At 45.6% G+C, this 24,154-nt stretch overlaps 4 protein-coding genes across 5 annotated transcripts; all 4 read left to right on the top strand.

Moving 5' to 3' along the window:
* Positions 1–1,754: 1,754 nt before the first annotated feature.
* On the top strand, positions 1,755–6,013 carry LOC140223054 (uncharacterized). The gene is made up of 6 exons (XM_072294422.1): positions 1,755–2,174; positions 2,270–2,482; positions 3,520–3,615; positions 3,947–4,092; positions 4,202–4,424; positions 5,560–6,013. The coding sequence occupies exons 1-6, from the start codon at positions 2,034–2,036 to the stop codon at positions 5,749–5,751; spliced, it is 1,011 nt and encodes a 336-aa protein (XP_072150523.1). The 5' UTR covers positions 1,755–2,033; the 3' UTR covers positions 5,752–6,013.
* A 1,688-nt stretch (positions 6,014–7,701) lies between these two features.
* On the top strand, positions 7,702–11,807 carry LOC117861908 (uncharacterized). 2 transcript variants are annotated; one of them, XM_072294423.1, is made up of 6 exons: positions 7,702–7,979; positions 8,061–8,273; positions 9,405–9,500; positions 9,832–9,977; positions 10,086–10,305; positions 11,439–11,807. In XM_072294423.1, the coding sequence occupies exons 1-6, from the start codon at positions 7,839–7,841 to the stop codon at positions 11,484–11,486; spliced, it is 864 nt and encodes a 287-aa protein (XP_072150524.1). In that variant the 5' UTR covers positions 7,702–7,838; the 3' UTR covers positions 11,487–11,807. The 2 variants fall into 2 exon arrangements, with proteins under 2 accessions (XP_072150524.1, XP_034601319.2); XM_034745428.2 differs by having other exon boundaries at positions 7,705–7,979; positions 11,387–11,807.
* Positions 11,808–14,125: 2,318 nt separating this feature from the next.
* Positions 14,126–15,742, top strand: LOC117860468 (uncharacterized). The gene is made up of 2 exons (XM_034743765.2): positions 14,126–14,872; positions 14,970–15,742. Exons 1-2 carry the CDS (start codon positions 14,663–14,665, stop codon positions 15,219–15,221), a joined length of 462 nt encoding a protein of 153 aa, XP_034599656.1. The 5' UTR covers positions 14,126–14,662; the 3' UTR covers positions 15,222–15,742.
* Positions 15,743–17,234: 1,492 nt separating this feature from the next.
* LOC117860467 (uncharacterized) lies at positions 17,235–23,956 on the top strand. The gene is made up of 4 exons (XM_034743764.2): positions 17,235–18,086; positions 19,188–19,332; positions 19,406–21,124; positions 22,518–23,956. Exons 1-4 carry the CDS (start codon positions 17,389–17,391, stop codon positions 23,409–23,411), a joined length of 3,456 nt encoding a protein of 1,151 aa, XP_034599655.1. The 5' UTR covers positions 17,235–17,388; the 3' UTR covers positions 23,412–23,956.
* The last annotated feature ends 198 nt before the right edge of the window (positions 23,957–24,154 follow it).

A 24,154-nucleotide genomic window follows, 5' to 3' on the forward strand; every position in this document is an offset into this window, starting at 1 on the left:
AAAAATCCCAGAGATAGATTGGGACATAAGGAATCCAAATAAAATATTTGGAGCTCATGAAAAAGGATTTTAGAACTATCCAAAAATTGGATTTAGCTCTAGGAAAAGGAGAATATATTCCAAAAAAATTGGATTTAGGAGAACTTGGACAACGTCTAAAGTATTTTTACAACTTTTTCACTCATGAAACATCAAAATGCATCAGCATGAATGCACAGACAGAGAACAACAACCTTATTTAATTTTGAAAAAAAACAATTATTTTTCTTATACTAAATTTCCTATAAAGAAAATAAATGTTGGCAAAAATTTTAAATTATAGAAAATTGTTGTTTAATTATTCCTTTTTAATCACATCCTGAAATTCGAAAATTTCAGGGTGTGACAAACGGCGCGCAACCTCCGAAACAGTTTTATGATGACATGTGGGACGAATTTTCATTCGTCATTATCTTAGTGACACACTGAAATAAGGAACGTCACTAGTTGTGGTTTATGACGCAAAAACGCATTTATGATACTTTTTGGTTCGTCACTAGTTGGAAGATTCCAACCGCACATGTGGTTGAGCGAGAGCATGTGTGAAATGCGGATGTGGCTGGGGTCGCACTCACAACACAGAAGATAGGGTAAAACATGAAAGCACAGGAAGGTATTGACCCTACACGAATGGTCTTAATCTAGCCATCATGCGGGGTAGAGATCGTCCAACGGATCAAGTTAGCTCGACGACATGGCTAGCGCGTTTAGGTACAGAGAATTTCTTTTGGGTCAAGTTAACGGATCAAGTCCTATTTTCACTCTTCAATTATAGCAGAAGGATAAGCCTCAACTACAAAACCGGATAGTAAGGGTCATCCAACTACAAAATTAGCCCTTTTGGGTGGTTTTAAGGGTGGTTTGCATTTTTAGAAATTTAAAAATTTTAGTTTAATAAAAAAATTTCATAACTAATTCATTTCAAATAAAAAAAATATGAAATTGGTACCAAATTTTTTCTAAAAATATTACCTATCTGTCGGTGGTGTAGGCATTATTTGAATCTTTTTGGTTCACGTTCCTTGTGTTTTATTATGAGTAATAAAATATTAGGAATAGTAAGAAATGAGATGTAAATAACTCCAAATAGACTACCAGGAAGTAGTCTACATTTTCAAAAAAATGGGGTCTATTTTTTATTTCTAATTTGAAATGAATTAGTTATGAATTTTTTATTAAATCAAAATTTTTTAAATTTCTTGAAATACAAAATCACCCTTGAAAACCTAATTTTGCCTGTTTTGACAATTGGATGATCCTCGACGTCCGATTTTATAGTTGTAGATTGAAAACCAGACTTTTACGATAGCTGAAAGTGAAACTAAGACATTTTCCTTTAAAAAATAGGCATAATCAATTAAACGCTTCAAATACTTATGTTTGATGTGAAGGGAGCAGCAGATTAACCCAGCGAAGTGATGGCCGCAGCGTATCCGTGTTGAATTTTAAGCGGATTTCACGTGGCATTTTAAGCGAAAAACGTGAAACAGAAACTCCAACGGCCAAACGGGCCCTGGCGACTGTCGTCCTGGAAAATGGAAAGGGAAACCAATCAGCACTGTCGCGGAGGAAACGAAATCCACTGCTGCGGAGTAGCGGCAGGAGTGCAAGACAAGATCACAAGACAGCGTTTTCCCTTTCTTTTTTTTTGATGAAATGGCAGCGTTTTCCCTTAGAAACAAAACGCTGCCCCCATTTCCGATTCGCCACGTATCCCCAGAGGGGGCGGCGCGCCGATCCCCATGACGTCCTCCATGACGCCGGGCGGCGCAGACGGACTCCCGCGGCCGCAGCTTCCGTCCCCGGGCGGCTCGTCCTCGTCGTCGCACGGGAAGCTCTACAGCGACCTACCGCCGGGCCCGACCGCGCCTACTTAAACCTTCCCCCCACCTCCCGCCGCTGCCGCATCCAATCATCAGGGAGCTTCATACACGCGGCGGCGGCAGCGGCTGGATCCACGGCTGTCGACTGTGAAGTGCGCTCTGCGCTGCCAGATGGCGTCCGGGTGGAGGGGCATCCTGGGGTTTGACTACGGCATCGTGCAGGCTCCGCTCGGGCCGGACATCTCGGGCCCGGAGCTCGCCGCCGCCGTCGCCAACGCGGGCGCCATCGGTCTCCTCCGCCTCCCCGACTGGGTACCCATCGCCGACCGCCTCCTCTCGGTGCTCTTCAATTAGTTTTGCTTTCTGTGCTCGTCTCGGCCGATCGATTCTTACTTTCGTGACTGCAGCCCGCGCCGGATCGCGTCAGAGAGCTGATTCGGAAGACGAGGAGCCTGACGTCGAGGCCGTTCGGTGCGGCTATTATACTGGCGTTCCCGCACGAGGAGAACCTGAGGGTCGTCCTGGAGGAGAAGCTCGCCGTTCTGCAGGTGTACTGGGGGGAGTTCCCGAGAGAGCGGGTCGAAGAGGCGCACCGGGCCGGCGTCAAGGTCTTGCATCAGGTGCTCGCCATTGCTAGTCGCAGTGCGGTTACAGACGCCAGTACCTTATTAAACTGCTGTTATGCATGTGCTTGTTAGAATTTCATCCGCGAAAAATACATCCTCACTTCATATTCTGACATTTAATTCCAATTTTCTTAACTTGATATATTTGTGGTGCTATTGTTGCCAGTTTGCTCTTTAGAAATTCGTACGATGGTAGAGGCAATGCAAGGTGGAGACAGAGTGATTGAGTAATAAATAGGATTGTTCTTGTCTGCGGTTAGGCTGTCTGGAATGGGGTTTGGAGTTAGCACTGGATTGTCTAATGAAAATGTTCAAAGCGTACAGTAGTCAGCAGAAAAAGTAAAATGCACCAAACTCAAATGATGATATAGTAGAAAAATTGACCTTTACAAATTAACCTGTGTTGTCTTCATGCTTTGTAAATGAGGCATCATGTCATCATCGCTAATTTGTTCTGAAAGTTCCCATTTCTCGGTCAAGAACGACCTGATTATATTTGAAATACACACAAGATTCACTATCACTAAGTCTTCTAAGAATTGGACATCAGTAAACTTAGGAAATAGGAAAAAAATATTTACATGTTACTTAAGTTAGTTGATCTGATTGTTTTATTATATAAATAATCCTGATCAATTGGGAACATAAAGTCAACTTTAATGGGAAATGCGTTGATCCACATTAGACATTACCACATGCTCTAATGATTTGTTGTTAGGGCTTTATTGCTCTGTGGCTATCTGTCAAAATTTGGCAAAGCTTCTGCTGCTGTTTACTTTGTACTTTATTTTATTACCCAAAAGGCGTCCAGTATTGGGAACCAATTTGAACAATCGGACTAAGCTGTGCAAATTTTGTCAATGTTGGCTAAGTCCAATTTTGTCAGTAACCAGTAACTTCCGTTTTTTCTGAGATCACAGAAGTGAATGCTGTTTGGTGATGGTGACATGAGACTCCAGTTTATGTAATTATTTGACATTTTTTTGATTGATTGCTTCATGAGCTTAGACTTTGGGTCGATATCTGAATAGGTTGGCAATCTTGAGGAGGCAGCGAAAGCTAAAGAAGCCGGTGTAGATGGAATAATTATTCAGGGCCGAGAAGCAGGGGGTCATGTAATTGGTCAGGTAAACAAGTACTCCCTGCTGGTTTCTAGTTTCAGCTTTGCCGCAATGCTTTTGGGAAATATTTCAAGAAACACACCACCCATCAACCTATGCAGTCATTTTTGCATATAGAGTCTCCACCGTGCTATAAATTTCTTTCCTGAGCAATGCCGAGCAGCATTTTTCTGCCAGTATGCATATTTCAGCTAAAGGGCTATATGCAAGGCTAGATTCAGCTTTGGGCCCCTGTATGGTTTCATCTCTAGAAGCATAATTTATAGCTTGTGTCCTTTTAACCATATTTTTCGATGAATGCTCTCTCAATCATCTTTTATTTGGAAAAAAAAAACAGGAAGGACTGTTTCCACTGTTGCCAAGAGTAGTAGATCTTGTTTCAGACTCTGGCATTCCAGTTATTGCTGCTGGGGGAATCGTAGATGGGCGTGGCTATGTTGCTGCTTTGGCACTTGGTGCTCAGGGCGTTTGTTTAGGAACAAGGTATCTCTCGTCCTCTTGTATATTTATCTGAGGATATATCAAAACAGAGCCTTTTATTTGTAGTTTCCATAGTATTACGCTCAAGTTACAGCGGTCCTTGAACCTTCAGGTTCGTGGCTACTGAGGAAAGCTTTGCACATCCTATTTATAAGCAAAAGCTAATTGAGGTGAGTCACACAGACTATACAAATGTGTTCGGACGTGCTAGATGGCCTGATGCTCCACAACGTGTCCTGGAAACACCCTTCTACACTGGGTCAAAGAATAATCTCTCAGACCAGGAAACAGAAGAAAGTCAACCCATCATAGGCCACTCTATCATCCACGGCGTGGTATGTATCTGGATATCTGATTTGTCTAGAATTTGCCTGCTCATTCTGAATTTAGAAGTATCCATTTTTCATGTATTTTCTTCTGCATTTGTTATGCTCAGTTGGGCTAATTATTCTGACTATTTGCACACTTAAATACTCCCTCTGATTCAAAGTATATGCCGCCTGAAAATTCCTGCTGGTCACACTATTTTTAACTCCGATCATCAATATATAGAATTACATAGACTGTCCATCATGAAGAGTGTTTTTAAAATATCAATTATCTTCATTTGAATGTCATGTTCCCAAAGAAATTGTTGGTCAAAACCCTGTAGATCATGTTCTTGTCCCAAATGACAAGCATTTTGAATCAGTGAGAGTAGTCAAAGAACTGGAACACACTGAACATTAGAATCTGAGTACTCTAGTTGCAGACGGAGAAACATGAGCCATGTAATTGGACCCTTGAAGTTTTTGACTGCTGGTACCTCTAGCTTGTCTTCTCCGAAGGATTATACAAAATAGATATGAAATTCAGCGATCCAAAGGGAAAAAAAAACACAGTGGAACACTTGGGGCGTAGAAAAGGTTTGCTCCAATTCCGAGTGCGGAATGCCAAATAGAAGTGTAGAAGTTCTCTTTTGCGTCCAATATAAAGAACCGGAATTTACAACTAGATTTGAGATGGTTTCCTAGTTTATGGAATCCTCTACATAGGATTTGTTTTCCCCTCAGGAACGAGTCCTACTTAGTTTCATTGAGTGGTTGTTTTGCTTTCAACCAAAATGGTAACTATTGTCCTGTTTTTTCTGGACATATATTTGGTTTATGTCAGTAGTTGCAGTATTAGGGGGTCACCTTAAAAGTTAAAACCTATTCCATCTTGAATTGCGGATTTGTGGTATCTCAGTTTGGATTATTAGCATTCTTACAACTAATCCTTGGCTCATATATTTATCTATTTGCCTTTTTTTTTGAACCAAAAAGTTTTTCCTTATGGAAGCCAAACATTGATATATTATGGAATTTGTGCATGATGGATTCTCTCGGTACAGTAGTTTGCTGTATCACTTATTGCACCTTCAATTGCACATTTTGTACTTACGCATCTGAAACTAGGAATGAACAACTGACCAACAATTCCTGACTCCAGCACAAGGATATTCGTCGGTTTGCCGGTACTGTTCCAAACGCCACAGCAACAGGAGATATCGAGAGCATGGCCATGTATGCAGGTCAGGGTGTTGGGCTAATCACGGAGGTCATACCAGCTGGCGATGTTGTCAAAAGGCTGGTCGTTGAAGCAAAGGATGTCATCAGAGAAAAGCTTTCTGATTTGAAGTAAAATCTTCCTGAACTGCAAGCTACATCTACCAGGGAGCATGAAGTATTTGTAAGTAGTTAGTAGTCACCAGTCACCAATCAGAACAACTGGGATTACCGAGTTTTGTTTGTGTGCTATTTGTAAATAATAACCGATGAAAATAAATGAGACACCTAAGTATTCTGTCTGCCAAAATCCTAGTGATGAAATACTCCCTGGATTATTTTTGTATGAGCTTTCACATAGACTTGAAGGGTCTCTTGCATTGTTGCTATGTTTTTTAGAGTTCCAGTGCGTTGTTGCTATATGACTTGAACAAAACCTAAATAGTGCTTTGTATTATCGCTTTCCTGTATGATTTTAGTGCTTTGTATTATAGGGTAAATTTGCTCTAGGACATCATAGAAATGCGGCATTTGCCAACGGATATCTTTCAATGTTGAATTTGCTGATGAACACTGCTCTTCTACGTTTATTTGCTGGTGGATACCGAAAGAAATAAAATATTAATTTCCTACTTGGAAGGAGAGAGAAAGGGGTGAACAGTCGATTTTGCCATTAATAAAGTGGGTCCGCAAGCCAGTTAGGTTCTGCATCATGCATCTGCTGCTTCCTCTGTTGGCTTCTGCATCTTCCACCTTGCGTTGGGCATCAGTGGCGATGGGAGCAACTGTAGGATAGGCAGATCGTTGACCTTGGAGAGATCCAAAATCTCGTTTCTCATACTCAACTGATTGCTTGTCCGTAGCGTTGGTTCTCAGTTTGTCGTGGCTCGTTCGTGCTTTATAGAAGACAATCCTCTGCGCTCTGGAGCTGTTGGGGCCGTTCTCTGCGGTAGCGACCAGATAGGCGGGATGCTACGCCGGAAGCCAGCGTGAGCGTAACCGCGATGGCGGCCTGGACTACGCCGCGCTTGGCGGCGACAGGGTGCCGAGGGAGGCCGGGGTGGGTGGTGGGCCCTCGCGCATGGTCACCGATGGCATCCCTTAATCTCCCTCCAATTTGACACATGGACCCCACTAATAGATGGGCATTTCAGTTAACTCACCATATTTTTCTCTCCCTTCCCACTGAAAATAATATTTTATAAGTTGCTGTGTCCATTAGCAAATAGCTACATTTAAAGAGTGTCCATCAGCAAATATGTATTTAAGTAGTGTCTCCCGGCTAAAATCAACATTGAAAGATGTCCAGGAGCAAAATTTCCCTTGTATTATCGCTTTCCTGTATGATTTTGCTCAATTGACAAAGCTGTCTACGATGGCACAATTGCTGAGTTGGGCTTACTATGTACAAGTGTAATCATCGCTGCAGTGCAATTGTACTCCATGATGCTGAGGTCGCAGCTTCCGTCGCCGCTGGGCTTGTCGTCGCCCGGGGAGCTACAGCGACCTGTCTCCACCGTGCGGGGTCCCCTGAGGCCGCGACCTGACCGCGCCTCGCCTAACTTTAACCCTGTGAGGATCGAGCAAAAGGGAACCGAGAGGATCACGGAAACCAAACGAAGTTGAATCAAACGAACAAGAACGAGCAACAATTTCAGGCAGCAAACAAAGTGTAGTACTGAATTGGTAAAGAGTTTTTTTTTCGCGACTGTGCCTTAGCATGTTTTTCATTAAGAGGAGGAGGAGATCGGTAAAGAGTTCAAAGGAATTACACCGATTCAGCTGCCGCCAGGGAGACAGCGAGGAACTACAGCTAACCTAGTGTTTAAGATACTCGATACTGGTTTAATGATTATTACAGACGGGGACCGGAGTCTAAATAGCAGTGGAATCGATCATTAGCTTAAGCAAACATTTAGCAGAAAAGAAGCACTGTTAGTCATCCGACAAGTGCTTAGAGTCTTTAATTGAGCTAAGGCTTGATCTCCTCGGTTGGATGGTGAATGGACGATGATGACGAAGTCGCTGAAGCGGGTATGCTTCTCGCCGACTTCCTCTGCTGCGGCTAAGGATGATGACTGTCGAAACTGAATGAGCACGAACACCATTTCCTGACAAACCCTCCCCAACCACTCGCCGCGGCCGCCGCATCCAAATCATCTAGCAGCCTGGTTCTAGCGGCCATCGGTGATCGGGAGCTGTGAGCTCCGAGCTCGCCAGTAGATGGGGTCCGGGTGGAGGGGCATCCTTGGCTTCGACTACGGCATTGTGCAGGCGCCGCTAGGCCCCGACATCTCCGGCCCCGAGCTCGCCGCCGCCGTCGCAAACGCCGGCGCCATCGGCCTTATCCGCCTGCCCGATTTCGTATCGACCGCCTCCTCCCGGATGCTCTTTGAAGTTTTCTTTTTCTGTGTTCTTCCGGCTGAGCTATGTTGCTGACGGCAGCCTGCGCCCGAGTACGTGAGGGAGCTGATACGGAAGACGAGGAGCCTGACGTCGAGGCCGTTTGGGGCGGCCATTGTGCTGCCGTTCCCGTACGATGAGAACCTGAGGGTCGTGCTGGAGGAGAAGCTCGCCGTGCTGCAGGTGTACTGGGGTGAGTTCCCGAGGGAGTGGGTCGAAGAGGCGCACCGTGCAGGCGTCAAGGTCTTGCATCAGGTGAGCGCCAACAAACGCCAGATCCCTTGTTTGATTACTGTTATGTAAGTGTCTGTTTACAATCTAATTGCTTAATGTAGCTTCCAGCGGTCCTACCCCATGTTCCTAGAGGGGAAAAAAAGAGAAGCATCCTTGCTTCATGCTCTATGATATTGTAGCCCCAATTTCCTCATCTTGATATGCATGTGGTGCCATTGTTGTTGATTTACTGTCTAGAAATTTGTAAAGTTCGTAGGGGTGGTGCCAAGATGGATGATAGAGTAATAGATATATATGATTGTGCTGTCTCATTGTATGTGGTTATGTTGTCCCACATGTGGAATGGAACTTTGATCCATGGACTGCATCAGTGGAGCACGAGGGTTGGATTGTCTAGCTAAAATGTACAAAGCCCACCGTAGCAAAATTTAATGCCTCAAACTGCAAATACCCAATATCATAGGAAATATTTGCAGATTAAGCTCGCTTGTCTTCATGTTTTGGAGAGGAGTCGTCATGCTATCATGTCTAATTCGAAGTGGAAGTTCACATTTATCAAATCAAGGATGGGCTCTTTTGGGGGGTGGGTAGGTTGCAGGGTGCTGTTTACAAATGAGCTTATTGAGCCTGGGCTATTTATAATTCTTTATGAAATGGAAGCCATTTACCCTTGATAAGATACTTTACATATTATTAAAGTTTGACTGATGTGATTCTTTTACAAATAAAATAAATGCTCCTGACCAATACAGAACATAAAACTCAACTTCAGATTGAAATGTTTCAATCCACAGTAGGCGCTACCACATGATCTGATGATCTGTGGTGATGCCTTTACTGCTCTGCAAGGGTTGGTTGTTGAAATTTGGCAAGCTTTCTCCTGCTGTTTACTTTGTAATCATTTTCTTACCAAAAAAAGTGTCCAATATTGAGCGACCAATTTGATGATCAGAGTAGGCTGTGCCAAGTTTTGGCAACATTTTGTAGGGTAAATTTCATTGCTAACCAACCAGTAATCTTTGGTTTTTGTTTGAGACCACAGAGGTGCATTTGCTGCTTGGTGATGGTGACATGAGGACAATTCGTGTATATTCTTGGTATTGTTTTGAGGATTGCTTCTTGAACTTAGACTTTCCGTTGATATCTGAACAGGTCGGCAGCCTTGAGGAGGCAGGGAAAGCTAAAGAAGCTGGTGTAGATGGAATCATTGTTCAGGGCCGTGAAGCAGGGGGTCATGTAATTGGTCAGGTAAAGTAAATCACTATTCCTAGCTGGTTTCTAGTTTCAGATTTGTTGAAATACCGTTGGGCATTCCTTCAGCACACCACCCATCAACATATGCAGTCATTGTGCATTTAGAATGCCTACCAAGCTATGAATTGTTTTCCTGCCGAATGCAGAGCAGCATTTTGCTACTTATGCATATTTCAGTAAAAAAAGTGATATATGCAAGGCTTGATTCAGCTCAAGTCCCCTGTATGGTCTCATCACTAGTAGCATAACATGCATTAATAGTTGTGTGCTTTTACTGTCTTTTTTCATGAATTTTCTCTTGATCAAATTCTTTTTGGGAAAACAGGAAGGACTATTTCCACTGTTGGCAAGAGTAGTAGATCTTGTTTCAGACTCTGGCATTCCAGTTATTGCTGCTGGGGGAATCGTAGACGGCCGTGGCTATGTTGCCGCATTGGCACTTGGTGCTCAAGGTGTTTGCTTAGGAACAAGGTATTCTCTTGGTCTCTTGTGTTTTTATATGGAGGATATATCAAAACGGAGCCTTTTCTTTGTAGCCTGCGTAGTTTATGCTCACATTATCTTTCCTTGAACATCCAGGTTCCTGGCTACTGAGGAAAGCTCTGCGCATCCTATTTATAAGGAAAAGTTAATTGAGATGAGTCGCACAGACTACACAAATGTGTTCGGGCGTGCTAGATGGTCTTATGCTCCACAACGTGTCCTGGAAACACCTTTCTATTCTGTCTGGAAGAATCTCCCAGATCAGGAAACAGAGGAAAATCAACCCATCATTGGGCAGTCTATCATCCATGGGGTGGTATGTATTTGAATATTTGATTCGTCTTGAATTGTTTTCACTAATTTTGTGTATACAAGTTGCATTTCATGTCAAATTATTTCAATTTGTGCAGGCTTAAATAGTAATAGAACTAGAGAACACTGAAAGGATATTAGAACCTTAGTAGTCTTGCAAACAAAATACATGAGCCAATAGTTGGGCCCATGATGTACTTTGTTAAAGATAAACCTTGGTGAGTACTTACAAATACCGTAGCTCTAGCTTGTCTTCTTGATATAATTATGCAAAAAGGTGTGGGATTCAGCACTTATAAGGGGAGGAAAAGCATAGAGCAAGTTGCTTTACTGGTAGAACTGCTGTCTTTTGCATGACACCACCAATAAGAATTTGGATTTGGAACTCTGGCAGCCATAAATAGCCAGAGTAGTTTGCAAAGTCGTATTGCTCAATATGATACACTGATACACCCCAAAACGTCCCACTTTAAGTTCTTTGGTCAAAAAAAGGGTTCCCTGTATAGACTAAATGTACCTTGGGACATGGTGAGAGTTGGCAATTAGCTGCCCTGCTTTCAATCGAAATGGTATCTTACAATGTTGTTTTCTAGTACTGGACATCTACAGTCGGTTGAAGTCAGTAGTTGCAGTGGTGTGGAAAAACCATAAAACCATTTTACATACTACATCTGAATACGTGTTATCTCAGCTTAGATTATTTGCCATCCTTTCAACTGAATTGGCTCATAGTATGTAATCTATTTGCCTTTCCTTTGAACCAATAGGGCTTAGTAGAAGCCGGAAGTTGATACATTATGAAATTTGTACGTGATGGGTCTCAGTAGACTAGTTCAGTTATTACAAACTTTTGCACGTTTTGTATATGTATCTCAAATCCTTTCAACTGAATTGGCTCATAGTATTTAATCTATTTGCCTTTCCTTTGAACCAATAGGGCTTAGTAGAAGCCGGAAGTTGATACATTATGAAATTTGTACATGATGGATCTCAGTAGACTAGTTCAGTTATTACAAACTTTTGCATGTTTTGTATATGTATCTCAAATAAAGAATGGGCAACTAAACAGAAATATCTGGTTACAGCACAATGATATTTATCGGTTTGCTGGTGCTGCTCCAAACGTGACTGCGACAGGTGATATCGGTAGCATGGTCATGTATGCGGGTCAGGGTGTTGGGCTAATCACGGAGATCATACCAGCTGGCAAAGTTGTCCAAAGGCTGGTCGCTGAAGCAAAGAATATCATCAGAGAAAGGCTTTCCGATTTCCAGTAAAAGTCTTGTTGAACTGCGAGTTTTATCTATAGCACATGAAGTATTTGTAAGTAATCACCAATCAGACCAAGTGAGATAATCAAGGTATCCTTTTCTTTTTTGACGACAATGTTGTCAGTGTACTTGAGCAAAATTATTTTGGTGGTGTCTGCTCCGTGTGCTGTTTGTAATTTGTAAATAATGCGTAACACAAATAAATGGGACTACCAAGCTATTATGTTTACTGAAATCTTTGTAGTGCTATAATGTACACCCTTTCCCACTGTTCTTCATCTTTTAGGGTCTCATGTCATTTGCAATCCTACGAGAATTGAGAACATAGGAAGGCTTCCATTAGAGCGTTTGGATGCGACACGGGAAAACACATGAATTAGAAGAGAGAGAGAGAGATAGACTCCAAGAGGTTGTGCCTCAAGTTAGATTTCCTAAAAATTCCTAGTGATTGAGCCATTGCACATGAATTTTATAGAATTTCGGGAAGGCCAATCTTTTGTCACATAGGAAAATTTATATAGGATTTAAATTTTATGGAATTCTTCTATGAATCCTATGCTCCAAAGCAGACCTTAAGATATTCAAGACATTATTTTTGCTATTATTTTGTTTATCTTTATATCGGCATCATAACTTAGTTAAATTGCCATACTATGAAAGTACTATTTGTGATGAATCCAATGATAATGTGCTCAATCTAAATAGTTCCAAACATAATGATTGACAGTTATTCAAAGTTTGATCAAGCACATCCGAAAGCATAATTTGTGCTGTTTGCTTTCAGTCCCGATCCAGCCATCCTGGCCAAGCTGGCCATCACCATGCAAAGAGTCTAGCTCTAGATGGTGGACTACTGGTCTAATATTCGTACAGACTTTTGGACTGTGTCTGTCCAAACGCCATTGATGCATTGGTCGGTTCTTCCACCAGCCTAATAACTGGAGGCTTGCTTCAGTTCTGGACCACTTTCACTTGACTGCCTATACCCCTTGAGCAGCTTCTGACCAGATCATGCAGGGGAGGTGAACACAGGAAAAATACAAAGGGTGCTAGCACGGTGCTATTTCCGGGTCCACTCTCTGATGGCTGATTTGGACACTGACATGGATTTGTCCAGGTAATTCAACCATCTTGGATATGCGTCTGATTGATGAACACTGTGAGGGCAAATGCTCAGTCAATCTAAAAAAAAATCTTGAATCACATCATGGGCAGTACTTGCTTCCGTTCCTGTGTCATTTAGGATGCTCGAGGGGTATGCAATCATGGCATCGTGTCCACGCTTCTTCCTCAGTAGGAAGCAATGCAGCCTTTCATTCCTTGTGATGATGTTGTCTAGCTCCAGCAGGGCAGCAGGAGTGTTCTGCCAGACTCGGACCTATTTACTGATGCTTAGCCTTGAGTTCTTGACTATAGTGCGCCTCTCCATGTGAACATAATATCACCCTGGGTTTATTTACATATATAGCATGTTGATGCAATATCAAAGAACTTCATCCTAGTTCAGCATGTGCTTATACCAGTTATACGGGCATGTTTCAACAAAAAAAAGGGGTAGCGAAGGACTCAGGAGTGCTGAAGAACAGGAGAAGCCGAGGATTGTGGTCAATTGTTGCAGACTCCAATCGTGTAGTCAGGTACTGTGGATTCGGCATAGCTACTGCAAGAGACTGCAATACTCTTCCTACTGCTGTCAGCACCTGCCTCGCTTGCCAAATGCCAATGCCTGGCTATGTACTGTATATGAACAGCCTTAGAGACTGGTGTCCTTGTTCAACAGCAACCATCTTTTCATACCATACTGGGGGCCGGGGATCGGAAGAGGCGCCTACATGCCTCTTGGTCTTTCATCTGTCTCTCTGCTTTCATTGCATCACCTCTGTCCTGACTCGAGTGCAGACGCTGGAGAAACTTCCGTGGACCAAAAGGAGAACAGAAACACGGATCCTTCAATTTCCTTCTCGCATGATCACCTGATGGAGATTTGTGACACCTTTCTGGGATACATGCAGGTTAATAAAATCACCTAGCAAGTTTAGACTGATGCTTTGTTTTGAGCAAGTTCTTTGCTGGGTGTGTTTTGCCCTTACTGTTCTAGCAAGCATTCTAGCGGAACATTAGAACAGAGATGATCCATGGCTCTCAGTCTCTCACCCACACCACAGCCACAGTGGCCAGTTATTAGCTGATGCTTCTGGCCCCTCGACAGGTCAGGTGCGCCACCTGATGAGTCAAGACCCGCATTCGGCTGCACTGACAAGGCGTCTTTAGATGATGACGTGAACCCGATCAATCGCATGTGTCCACGCAACACAGTGTCAGGAGCGAGTGAAAATTGGATCTGGGTCCAGGGTTCTAGTTGGCGGGCTCCGGTCTCCGGCGAATGGCGAGCCAGTCAAAAGGGTGTCAAGGCCCCGGGCACCGTGCCCGTCAAGTGGCAGTCAATTACTGCGACGGCGTCACGGCAGCGACCGGTAATAAACGGCAGTAAAAACTGGAGTGCTACAGCAGCTACGGCCTACGTACGGTGAGTCTACGGCTCAGCTCCCCTTGTGTTTACTGTTACAGCGGCGACCGCAGCTCCGTCCGTACCGCCGGCCTGCTGCTTCGACTGCGGCTGTGCGGCACCACCGTCGTGCACTGCTGGGCTACACAACCAGTCCTGGCCTGCTGGGCTCGGTGGCGGCAGGCACGGTCAGAGATCTGATCTCACCTTTCACCTCGCATTGCTTGATCCGGGAGATCTCGAACGAAATCTAGAGGAACCCAAAGCCGATGGGAGACGTCCTGGAAAATTGTGCCTACGTTGGCATGGTATAGCCGTATCCGTATTGCTCATCTGACCTTTTTCTCCCCGTCCGTTTGGGCTTTCCTTCCTTTGACCATTACCTCATCAGTCATCACCCTCTCTGCCCACGGGCAATGGCAGCTCGCTCACTCACTGCTCAGTGTTCACCTTCTCGAGCCAGCCCGCAGCTTCGAAAGCTCAAGTGGTTCTTGCTATAAGTAGGCGTCGCCATCCTCTTTTTTGTCCACACGCCGAAATCGCATCGCCCATTGGCCATTTCGCCCCACGGCAGGCGTGGGTGAATGAGCGAGCGAGCACGAGGGCTCACGCGCACACGCTCGCGCGCTCGTTGCTCTAGCCAGCCGCCAGCTTCGATCATGAGGCCAGGATCAGCGGCCGCGCGTGTCTTCCTCACGGCCGCCGTGTTCTTGCTCGCCCTTCTCGGCTTGGTCCTCGAAGCCGCCTGCCTCCCAAGGCCTCAGTCTCATACTCCTCGCTCTTTTCCCCTGCAGGTACGTGCTCGTGCGGTGCGCGCCGAGCGATCTCGCATTCTCGCTTTGTGCTTTTGGTGTTGGTGCACGGTGTAACGTGGTGTGTGTCGGTGTGCAGGGCGGCGCGGGGCCGGCCCGGGAGGAGAAGGTGCGGCTGGGGTCGAGCCCGCCGAGCTGCCGCGGCAAGTGCTACGAGTGCAGCCCGTGCACGGCCGTGCAGGTGCCCACGATGTCCGTCGGGCCGTCCGGGCCGTCCGCCGCGCGGTCGCGAGCCCGGGCTCAGCCGCGCGCTGACGAGGTGGCGACGCTCTCCAACTACAAGCCCGTCGGGTGGAAGTGCCAGTGCCGCGACCGCCTCTACGAGCCCTGATCCACGACCCGCGCGGCCAGCCATACGATGCGATCCGCCGGCGAGTCGTCGCGCGTTCTCTGCTGCCCGGGCCGCGGCCGGGCGGCAGGGGCCGGTGCTGGCTGCGGCGGCCGTGTGTCAGGCCAGGATTCAAACAGAGATCCCGTGCGTGAGCGTGACACGGCGAAACTATCGCATTGTATCTGACGAGGAATTTTTGCACGTCCATGGATCGCCCGTGCGTCGGCGGCGCTCCCACCACCCACGCGGCTCCAGCGAGATTTCTTAGGGTTCTTTGATTCTTTCTTTCCTTTCTCTTTTCATTCACTTGTTTTCTCTCCGTTGTCTTAGAATCTAGCGGTCGGGTTTCATCATGTACATGTCGGGTAGTATGTGCGCCAGCGTCCGTGGTCCACGGCGATCATCGTGCCGGTGGTTTGGCCCTGAGGAAGTGAATAGTAATGGTATTCATTGTGCTCTATATATGCACAAGTTAGCACCTGTTTTTTTCTCCTGAATAAACTGTTGAGAATGTTACAGTATTTTTTTTAAAAGAAACGATATGAATGCAAGGGAGCATTTCGTCAACTAACTTATTGCCAATGTCGGGCGGCGCTTGGAAACGATCATGGCACGGGTCAAAATTGCACAAGGCACATGCGCACCGGTCGGGTCCCTAATGATGGCTGCTCGCATGTTCATTGGCGCCTTCTGCCGTCCTGAAATAGTTACAGCATTCGCTGATCAGGATCTCAGGTAGCCATGCCAGCCACCCTTGCCCTGAAAGCATGCATCTGGTCGGTGGGTCTTGAGTTCTTGACACGGCTATGCACTGCTCTGCTGCACGGGATGATACATTTGAGCATTTCACTGTTTCAGCAGTCAAGGACTCGTGCCAGCCAGGGCGATACGGCCGCTACAGACAGCTCTTGACCGTGCGCGGCCACGGCCACCCATTAACTCGTGGGGCCGGCCGGCTGGGAGACCACTAAAATCTGAACCGTGCGCAGCACGTGTTTCACGGACTGATTGGGTATGCCACTACTAATCATCTGGTAATGTCCTCGCTAATTCGTCCCGTGTTCCGAATTCCGATGCTCCAAGAAGTAGTGAAGTACACAGCCTGAACCGAGCGTAATTTTACGGCCCAACTCAAAGCCTAGTAAAAAAAACTCCCGTATCCTGGGCCTCCGCGTCATCGTCTCGGGTCCCTTTGACCTTCCAGTGTTGGAGATGCGTGCGGTCAGCGGTGGCCGCACGATCTCCATCTTCTTCGCGCGGCAGGTCGTCTTCTCCATGACGCGCCGCCACCGGGATGGAAGCCGAGAGGAGAAGCTTGCCGGAGGGGCGGGAGGTGGGCGGGGCGGCTTGGCGGCGAGGTCGCCACCGGCCGCGGGCGGTGGTCGAGGTCGGCGGTATTTAGGGTTAAGGTTAGGGTTTGGGGTCCGGGTTTTGGAGGTTCTAATGGCCGCCGGCCTTAGAGGAGGAGGGAGGTCGGCGGCGGCGGCAGGTCCGGCGGTGGTGGCAGTTCGGCCAGCGGCGGGGGCACTCCCACGCCGCCGACCGGGCAGGGCTAGGCATCCGGTGGGCGGTGTCCGGTGGCGGGGGTCGCTAGTGGCTTCGGGTTAGGAAGGGTGGGGTGGGCGGTGGGCGGGCGGCGCGGCAGCCGCCGGCCGGGGTGGTGGAGGAGGCGGTGGGGTGGGGAGTTGCCGGGGAAGAACAAGAAGGTGAGGGAGAAGAGGTTACTGGGCCGGAGATGAGCTGGAAGGTAGCTTCCTTATCTATAGGAGCCCCCTCTCGGGTCCGGCCGCGGGCGGGGGGCTTCACACCTCGTCCCTAGCGAATCGTATCGATAACACAAAAATGGGCCTGTGAGGCTCTATGCCTAACCCAATAACTCAAAAAACAACGCACTTAATTTCAAGCCCAATTAAAGCCCACGAGCCGCCATTTCAAGCGCCCTATCGAACGGCGGTGCGTCGTCTTCCACTCGCAGATTCAACGGAAGCCGCCTGCTCTCACCCGAAACAACTCCGCCTTCAGTGTGAACACCCAACGAAAACCAACCTCATACTCCGCTAGTCTTCCTCGGCGGGCGACACGCTCGGATCGGTCCCCTCCGCCGCCGGCGCCGTGCGGCCGCCGCACCCCGCCCGAATCCGCGCGCCCGCGCCCGGCGGAGCCGCCAATGGCGACGGAGCTGCTCCCCGTGGTGGACCTGCGGACGCTCTCGCAGTCCGACCTGGACGCGCTCGCCGCCGCCTCCGCGCACGCCCTCGCCCCGCGGAGCTGCCCCGACGCCGACCCGCTCCCGCCCCTCAAGATCGACCGCGCCGTCTTCAACGAGAGCGCGGGCTCCAGGAAGCAGACCTTCTCCCGCCTCCGCCTCGGCACCGCCGCCGCCTCCTCCTCGTCCCCGTCCGCCCGCCCCTCCTCCGCCCACCCCTCCACCGCGCGCAACGACCCTGATAGAAACCTCGTCGCTTACCACCTCCGCCGCCTCTTCATCCCCGACGACCCCTCTCTCCCTCCCCCTACCGAACCCCAAACCCTAGCCCTAATCGAGTCTTCCCCCCCTTCGCCGCCCCCGGACCCCGACCGGGAGACGACGAACGCGAAGGGGATCTCCGTTGACCTGGTGAGGCTTGCGGGGATGGTGGAACCGTACGACGCGGAGCTGCGGAGGCGGACGGCCGGAATGGCTTCGGAGACCGAGCTGCAGGGGTTCATCGCTAGCGTGGCGGGGAAGTGGCTGAGCCAGAGGCAGCGAAGGAAGTATGTGGACGCGTCGTTCTTCGGGGATCACCTCCCTCGCGGATGGAAGCTGCAGCTCGGGCTCAAGCGGAAGGGGGGCACCGTATGGGTGCGCTGCTTCAGCTACGTGAGGTTTGCCACTTTGCCCTGTGATTCTTTCTCTGCAAACTGGAATGGAACTATGCTAGAATTAGGTAAAAACCTTAAGACTTGTGTTGATGTTTACTTATTCAGAGATGCTGTAGTAGTGTATGGTGAGTTGTGCAGAAGAACATTATCAGTTATTCCTGCTTAACCTTGGAAATTGTTCGGTATGGAAACTTATGTTGTTTGAGTGATTAGTTCACCGTAGCTTGGTATCTGTCATCCTGTCAAATGCTTCTTCATGAATGGAGATATGTTTTAGATGTTAATGATGTTAGTAGAACACTAACCTGAGATGCATGCTTGGTGTAGTGCTGGATTTTCTTCAGTGCAGAGACAGACTTGGTGCTTGTCATGGTATAGGCATATAGCAGCATCTGAAACTGTTGTTTGAGTAATGAACAGTGTTTATGCCATTCCGATATTCTGCTCCTGTGCTTTGCAGGCTTTTTTTTGTACTCTTCAATGCTTGCATAGTATCTAGTATGTGCACTACAGCAACCTACCTGACCACCGGTTCATGGCTGAGTAGATGCTTATCAGGATCATTATATTTTTATTGAGTCTGATATTTTAAGGTTAGAACATAAATAAATTTTAATGGACTAATGTGGCTCCACTAGTTTCTTTCCCTTGACATGCAGTCCAGACCACACATGTTTAGTGAGAGGACCTTTGAAAAAAAGGGACATGTGAGCATTCCAATCATCATTTGTTCCTAATATGGCCCATCATATGCATTGCTCTCAGTATTACCACTGTGTATTTTCTGTTTGCCATTTCTTTATAATAATGCTAGAGAGTATTTATCCTTATTTGGATGTAAACCTATATATTTTCTAATTTTAAACTATTATCTTTTGTTGCTATGGTGTTTTGCCCAATAGTCAATAACATTTTTGGTGTTTGCTGCTGGGAAATTCTGGTTGCAAACTTTAAATGTTAAATATCTGCTTTGCAATATGTATTTTTTATTTGCTGCTCGATTGATGCATTTTAAAAATGCAAGCCATTTCAATTGGGTGTTTTGCTTGTCTACTTTGTTATATGATTCTTCACCTAGCTAAATCTGCACACTCTGCTCTCCAGCCCCAAGGGAAATCAATTTTCTACTTGCAAGGACGTTTCTGCATACCTTATGTCACTTCTTGGGTATCCAGAGGTCAAATCAGTCACTAATCAGCATGAAAGCACAGGACAGCTTTACTTATGTGCTAGTAATGGTGCTGATAATGTAAGTTTAAAGTTTATAAACTTAATTTTGTGTACTTTAATTCACCTAGTTTGATTTATGGAGTATGTGACAGGTTTTGGGTTCTCAAGATCAGATTGGTTCAGGTGATATACTTCCAGTTGCTTCTCTTAGTTGCCAGAAATGCAATTGGACCTTTTGTGATCAAACTGCATACGAGCAGCACCATTTTTCATGCCATGAAATGAGTGCTAAGAGGCGCCGGACTGGCAAATTTGGTGAGCCAGTAGTAGGCAGAGATGGAAAATTTGAATGTCCTATTTGTCAAAAGACCTTTGAAGAGGAATCACGGTACTTTGGCCATGTTGGATCTCATGCAAGGTATCAAGGGCTGACACCTGAAGCATTCTTTGATAAGGCTACTTCGGCAAGGGTAATTAATGGTTCCTTGGCAGAAGTTTCATTTAGCCTTCAGGAGTTGACTGACTCACGTGGACAGAACAAGGTTTCTGATGGTGAAGCAGGCTTTCAGCACCACAATCATTCAAATGGACTTTTTACTGAGCTTTTTAGTACAAATTGTTCAGACAATTACATTGGACCAAATAAAGTTACAGATGTTCCAAGTGTATGTAGGTATCCAAGTGATACAGGTCATGCTGCTGCAACAATTCCAAAAAGAGCTTTGAACACCAGTCATCAATCTCTGAGCAACGCTAATGGCTTTGCTGGAGTAAATATTTTTAATGGTCAGCTGGGAAATAACCATGTTGGCAGACTTACTGCCTTTGGAACAGCAAATCATTATCAGGACCGAATTGTTGATCATGGCATTGCTGCTCCAAAGCATGCTGACAGTAACGCTGTGAAAGCAAGAGATGTCAACCTCAATTCATCTTTGGATACCATATCTTTCCCTATTGCTAGTGCAAACAATGAAACATCAGCTGCCCTTAACGAAGTTAATCAGTCATCTTTTACTGCAAAATGTTTTCGTGGCAGTTTTAATAACAATGATGGTGCGTCTAGCGCTTCTTCCTGTTCTGGATCAAGCAATAAAATATCTAGTTCTGTTGATGTAGTGAACAAAACCTCTTCTGCTGCCTCCAGATGCTTTGATCCAAGTTATGGACCTTATGGCCACGATTATGGTGCTCTGAAAGCTAACCCTTTTGCCAACAAGAACAATACCGCGGTGTATCAGGCGAATTTGGGCACACAACCTGTCTATCCTGTGGCAACTAAGGCTGATTGTTTGGCTTCACGTCAAGTGCAACCAAAAAACAATGGTAAAGAACTTATGTCCAATACCAAGGACCAGATGAATAATGCGAAGTGCAAAACAAGTAAGGAAGCAGGATTTGGTACTGAAGCTTACAATAGTGGTACCTTTAGTGGGGGTATCACTGAAAGGGGTTTTTCCCAATTCAATAACAGCTTTACTCACATAAAACCCCCTTCTAGCCATTGTTCACAACCAGAATCAAACACTCTGGCAGCAGGTAACTTTATCAAGGGAAGTGGAAGTGATGTCAACTGCATGAAGGGCTCTTTGGCTAATAGAGGTGATGTCAACTTCGCAAAGGGTTCATTTGCCAACAAACCCATCAATAACAATGAACCAAATGTACCCATGCTTGAGGTGATGCGGAAGTCGAATAATGAGATGCAAAACCGCTATAATGATTGTGTTCCTGGTTGTCAACCTCATGCTGCATCTAGAACTTGCCGAAATGTCAATGGTCTTATGTCTACACAGGCCAATTTTGTTAACATGTCCTCTGCAGTCCAATCTGTTGGCGATGTTCCAGTGACCAGCACATCCCAAGATCAGGTAACTTGACTCTTTGAATATATACTTTTTAAGATCTAGTTGAGCCATGATGATATTATACCCACTCAAATTAGTGGGTTTCCCTTTTAGTATTTTTTTCCTTTATATGGTTTTGTGATTGCTGTTTGCTACATGGATTACCTTTTAATTAAATCACACAATTCTTGTAGCATCGAAGCATTTTTACTATAAAGAAACAGAAACATTGATAGATGTTGCCAATCTGATGACATTTGCTTTGCAATTTGTCAGTGTAGCACATCAATTATTCGGATAATGTATTTTTTTGTTCATCAGACTTCTAGTTTATCACCAAAAAAATGCATCTACTTTCTTTATCGGATTTCTGCCCTTTCATGGTGTCCTTAACTTCAGTTTAAATTCATTTGCTCTACATTAGATGGTGGTATAGTAAATTACTAAAAAGCTTAATAGAGTTGTCTATTTTCAAAACCTGTAAAAAGGTGCATTACTCTGGTGCATGAATTCTCTCTGTTCATATAATACCTGGCAAGACTTATTGATACCAACAACAAGAAGCCTTTTAATATCAAGTGTCACAAACTAGTTTCGGTTGTTATGGAGCACTTGTTGCTACCGTTTTTAAAAAAATTGGACAGACCTGTGCCACACCTGTTATGAAGCAGGTTGGCTATACAAATTAAAGTAAGGCTCAATTTGGTTCTTACATAGGGACGCACATGACATGTATTTTATAGAATTGAAGCCACTTGAACTGGTTAGTTTTGAGCTGAACCAGCTCCATGGACTCAGTTTTGACTAATTGGTAAGTTATTAGTTGTGCTAGAATAATCATACCCACAACTTTTGCATGGTGAGCAAAACTGCTATGGCACCAAAAACATCTGCCCTATATTTCTTAAAGGAAAACAGTTATTTATAATGCAAGTACTATTCTGTCGTGCCGAAGCATATTTTACACACGTCATTGCATGTTGGCAATTCAAATATGAAAAAAATACCCCTTTGATTTTTATGTGTTTTAAACTATATAACACGTTGAAATGCTCCACCCCTTTTTTACCAGTCTCAAAAACACACACTTGACCATTACTTTATTCTGAATGTACATTAGTAAAAAATATTAATGTATGATACAACATATTTTTCATGTCAAATTTACTAATATTGCTTTGGCGAGTCATTTTGCTTATGTGTAATAACCAATGAAAAGTTCTGTTGATGGCTGATGTTCTCATAACTTGCTTATTATGATTACCTTTTTAGTGTAGACCTTGGTCTGGTTCAATATTGTTACTGATTTTTTTTCTTGGCATTGTTAGAGTGCGTTGAGTGATTTATGTCTCATGTATATTCATGAGCTTCTTTAATACTGAGCAACCATGTGACAGTTTGCTAATTGCTTAAACAGTGTGATTTGCAACTTGGATTTGGTGCCCAAAAGCAGCAAATATTTTCTAGCCATGGAGAGCTTAGATCGGCTGCAACTGGATCCCCTCAGCTTGGAAGCAATGCCAGGAATAGTTCTCTACCCACTGGATCCTCACAATTTGGGAGTATGGACGGACCTAAATCTTTCCCTTCTGGAACCCCACAGTTTGGGAGCTTTGCCAGGCCAAATTCTGTGCCTGCTGCACCTTCTCAGCTAGGAAGCATTGCTCAACCTAATTATGTACATTCTGCTGCATCCTCTCAATTTGCAAGCATGGTTCAACCTAATTCTATATCTCCTGAATCCTCTCAGTTTGGGAGGAAGGGTCGACCTGATTCTGTACCTCCTGCTAATACCTCCCAGTTCAGGAGCATGGCTGGCTCTAATTCTGTACCTCCTGCTCAGTCCCCTCAGTTTGGGAGCATGGCCAGACCTAATTCTGTACCTCCTGATTCTTCTCAGTCTTTTGGGAGTATGGCTCGACCTAATTCTGCAACTCCTGTTGAATCCTCTCAGCTTGGAAGCATATCCAGAACACATTCTGTACATCCTTCTGTATCGTCACAGTTTGGAAACATGCCCATTCAAAATTTTGTGAGCACATCAGAGCCAACTCTAGTGTTGGGGTATGCACCACAGATAGGAACTGTCCCTCCACCAGCAGTCCAGTTAGGATGGGATTCGTCCTTGCCAAGAATGGTTACTGGAGGCAGCATGGTCACATGTGTATGCATATGGTGCAACAGCCAGTTCCACCATTTTGGACCAGTTGACGGACAGCAAGCTGGTTCTTTTGGCTTCATTTGCCCTTCATGCAGAGATAGGATGTCTGGTCATCACAATATGCCCAACAATGGTTCATGGCAACCTTGAGGTGCAGCGGGCAGTGGCTGTATTGCTGAATCTGAGCTTGTCTGTTGAGTATTGAATGCAATTTACAAAAGTTGCACTGGCCTGCCTCCAAAGTAGAGTGGACCATCGAGGAATGATGTTATACTGCATCTTAGATAACACTGGGAGCTGGAATGCAGAGAGTGAAGACTCAGAGAGTATGCAACTTATCCCTGGAATGCAGAGAGTGAAGACTCAAGAGAGCATGCAACATGTCCATTGGGGTCCAAGGGATCAAGGAAGTTGTTGGCTTGTCACATAGGTAAAGCTGCCATGTTTGAGCTATCTCGGATTTTGCCCTGATTGAGGCCCTGGGATCTAGCTGCGATGAGAATGGTCTTTGTTATTGTACCAATCATCAAATTGACCCAGTCAGTAGTATTTGGGCGGATGTGTAAAGTATGTCTGGGATCAGGTGGATTAGGCTTCTAGCATTCGTGGTTATGTCCCCTGAATCCGGGGAGCCCTTGTCTATCCTTGCGTACCGAAGCTCTGTTTAGTTAAGCTTAACCAAATTTTCATGCGCCTTTTGGGTTCTGATTCTTCAACTTACGCTAAAAGCTCCTGCTAGGGCATGTCATAGTTACATAGCCAGCTCCCGCTTGGCGTGCAAGTCCAAGAACCTATGCTCTGCGGTTTCAGGTTCACGATCACCAAAGTCAGCTAAACTGTTTGCATTGAAATTTGACGGCCCGAATGGAAAGTTTAAAGTTGAAACATTGGCC

Source organism: Setaria viridis, chromosome 6 (assembly GCF_005286985.2).
Source record: "Setaria viridis chromosome 6, Setaria_viridis_v4.0, whole genome shotgun sequence".
NCBI lineage: Eukaryota > Viridiplantae > Streptophyta > Magnoliopsida > Poales > Poaceae > Setaria > Setaria viridis.

Excerpts from the sequence above, each read along its gene's own strand:
- LOC140223054 (XM_072294422.1), top strand. The coding sequence starts at position 2,034 with ATGGCGTCCGGGTGGAGGGGCATCCTGGGGTTTGACTACGGCATCGTG. Across the intron at positions 2,175-2,269 it reads TCCTCCGCCTCCCCGACTGG|CCCGCGCCGGATCGCGTCAG; the intron begins GTACCCATCGCC and ends TCGTGACTGCAG. Across the intron at positions 4,425-5,559 it reads ACTCTATCATCCACGGCGTG|CACAAGGATATTCGTCGGTT; the intron begins GTATGTATCTGG and ends TCCTGACTCCAG.
- LOC117861908 (XM_034745428.2), top strand. The coding sequence starts at position 7,839 with ATGGGGTCCGGGTGGAGGGGCATCCTTGGCTTCGACTACGGCATTGTG. Across the intron at positions 7,980-8,060 it reads TTATCCGCCTGCCCGATTTC|CCTGCGCCCGAGTACGTGAG; the intron begins GTATCGACCGCC and ends TGCTGACGGCAG. Across the intron at positions 9,501-9,831 it reads GGGGTCATGTAATTGGTCAG|GAAGGACTATTTCCACTGTT; the intron begins GTAAAGTAAATC and ends TTGGGAAAACAG.
- LOC117860468 (XM_034743765.2), top strand. The coding sequence starts at position 14,663 with ATGAGCGAGCGAGCACGAGGGCTCACGCGCACACGCTCGCGCGCTCGT. Across the intron at positions 14,873-14,969 it reads CTCGCTCTTTTCCCCTGCAG|GGCGGCGCGGGGCCGGCCCG; the intron begins GTACGTGCTCGT and ends GTCGGTGTGCAG.
- LOC117860467 (XM_034743764.2), top strand. The coding sequence starts at position 17,389 with ATGGCGACGGAGCTGCTCCCCGTGGTGGACCTGCGGACGCTCTCGCAG. Across the intron at positions 19,333-19,405 it reads CTAGTAATGGTGCTGATAAT|GTTTTGGGTTCTCAAGATCA; the intron begins GTAAGTTTAAAG and ends AGTATGTGACAG. Across the intron at positions 21,125-22,517 it reads CCAGCACATCCCAAGATCAG|TGTGATTTGCAACTTGGATT; the intron begins GTAACTTGACTC and ends TTGCTTAAACAG.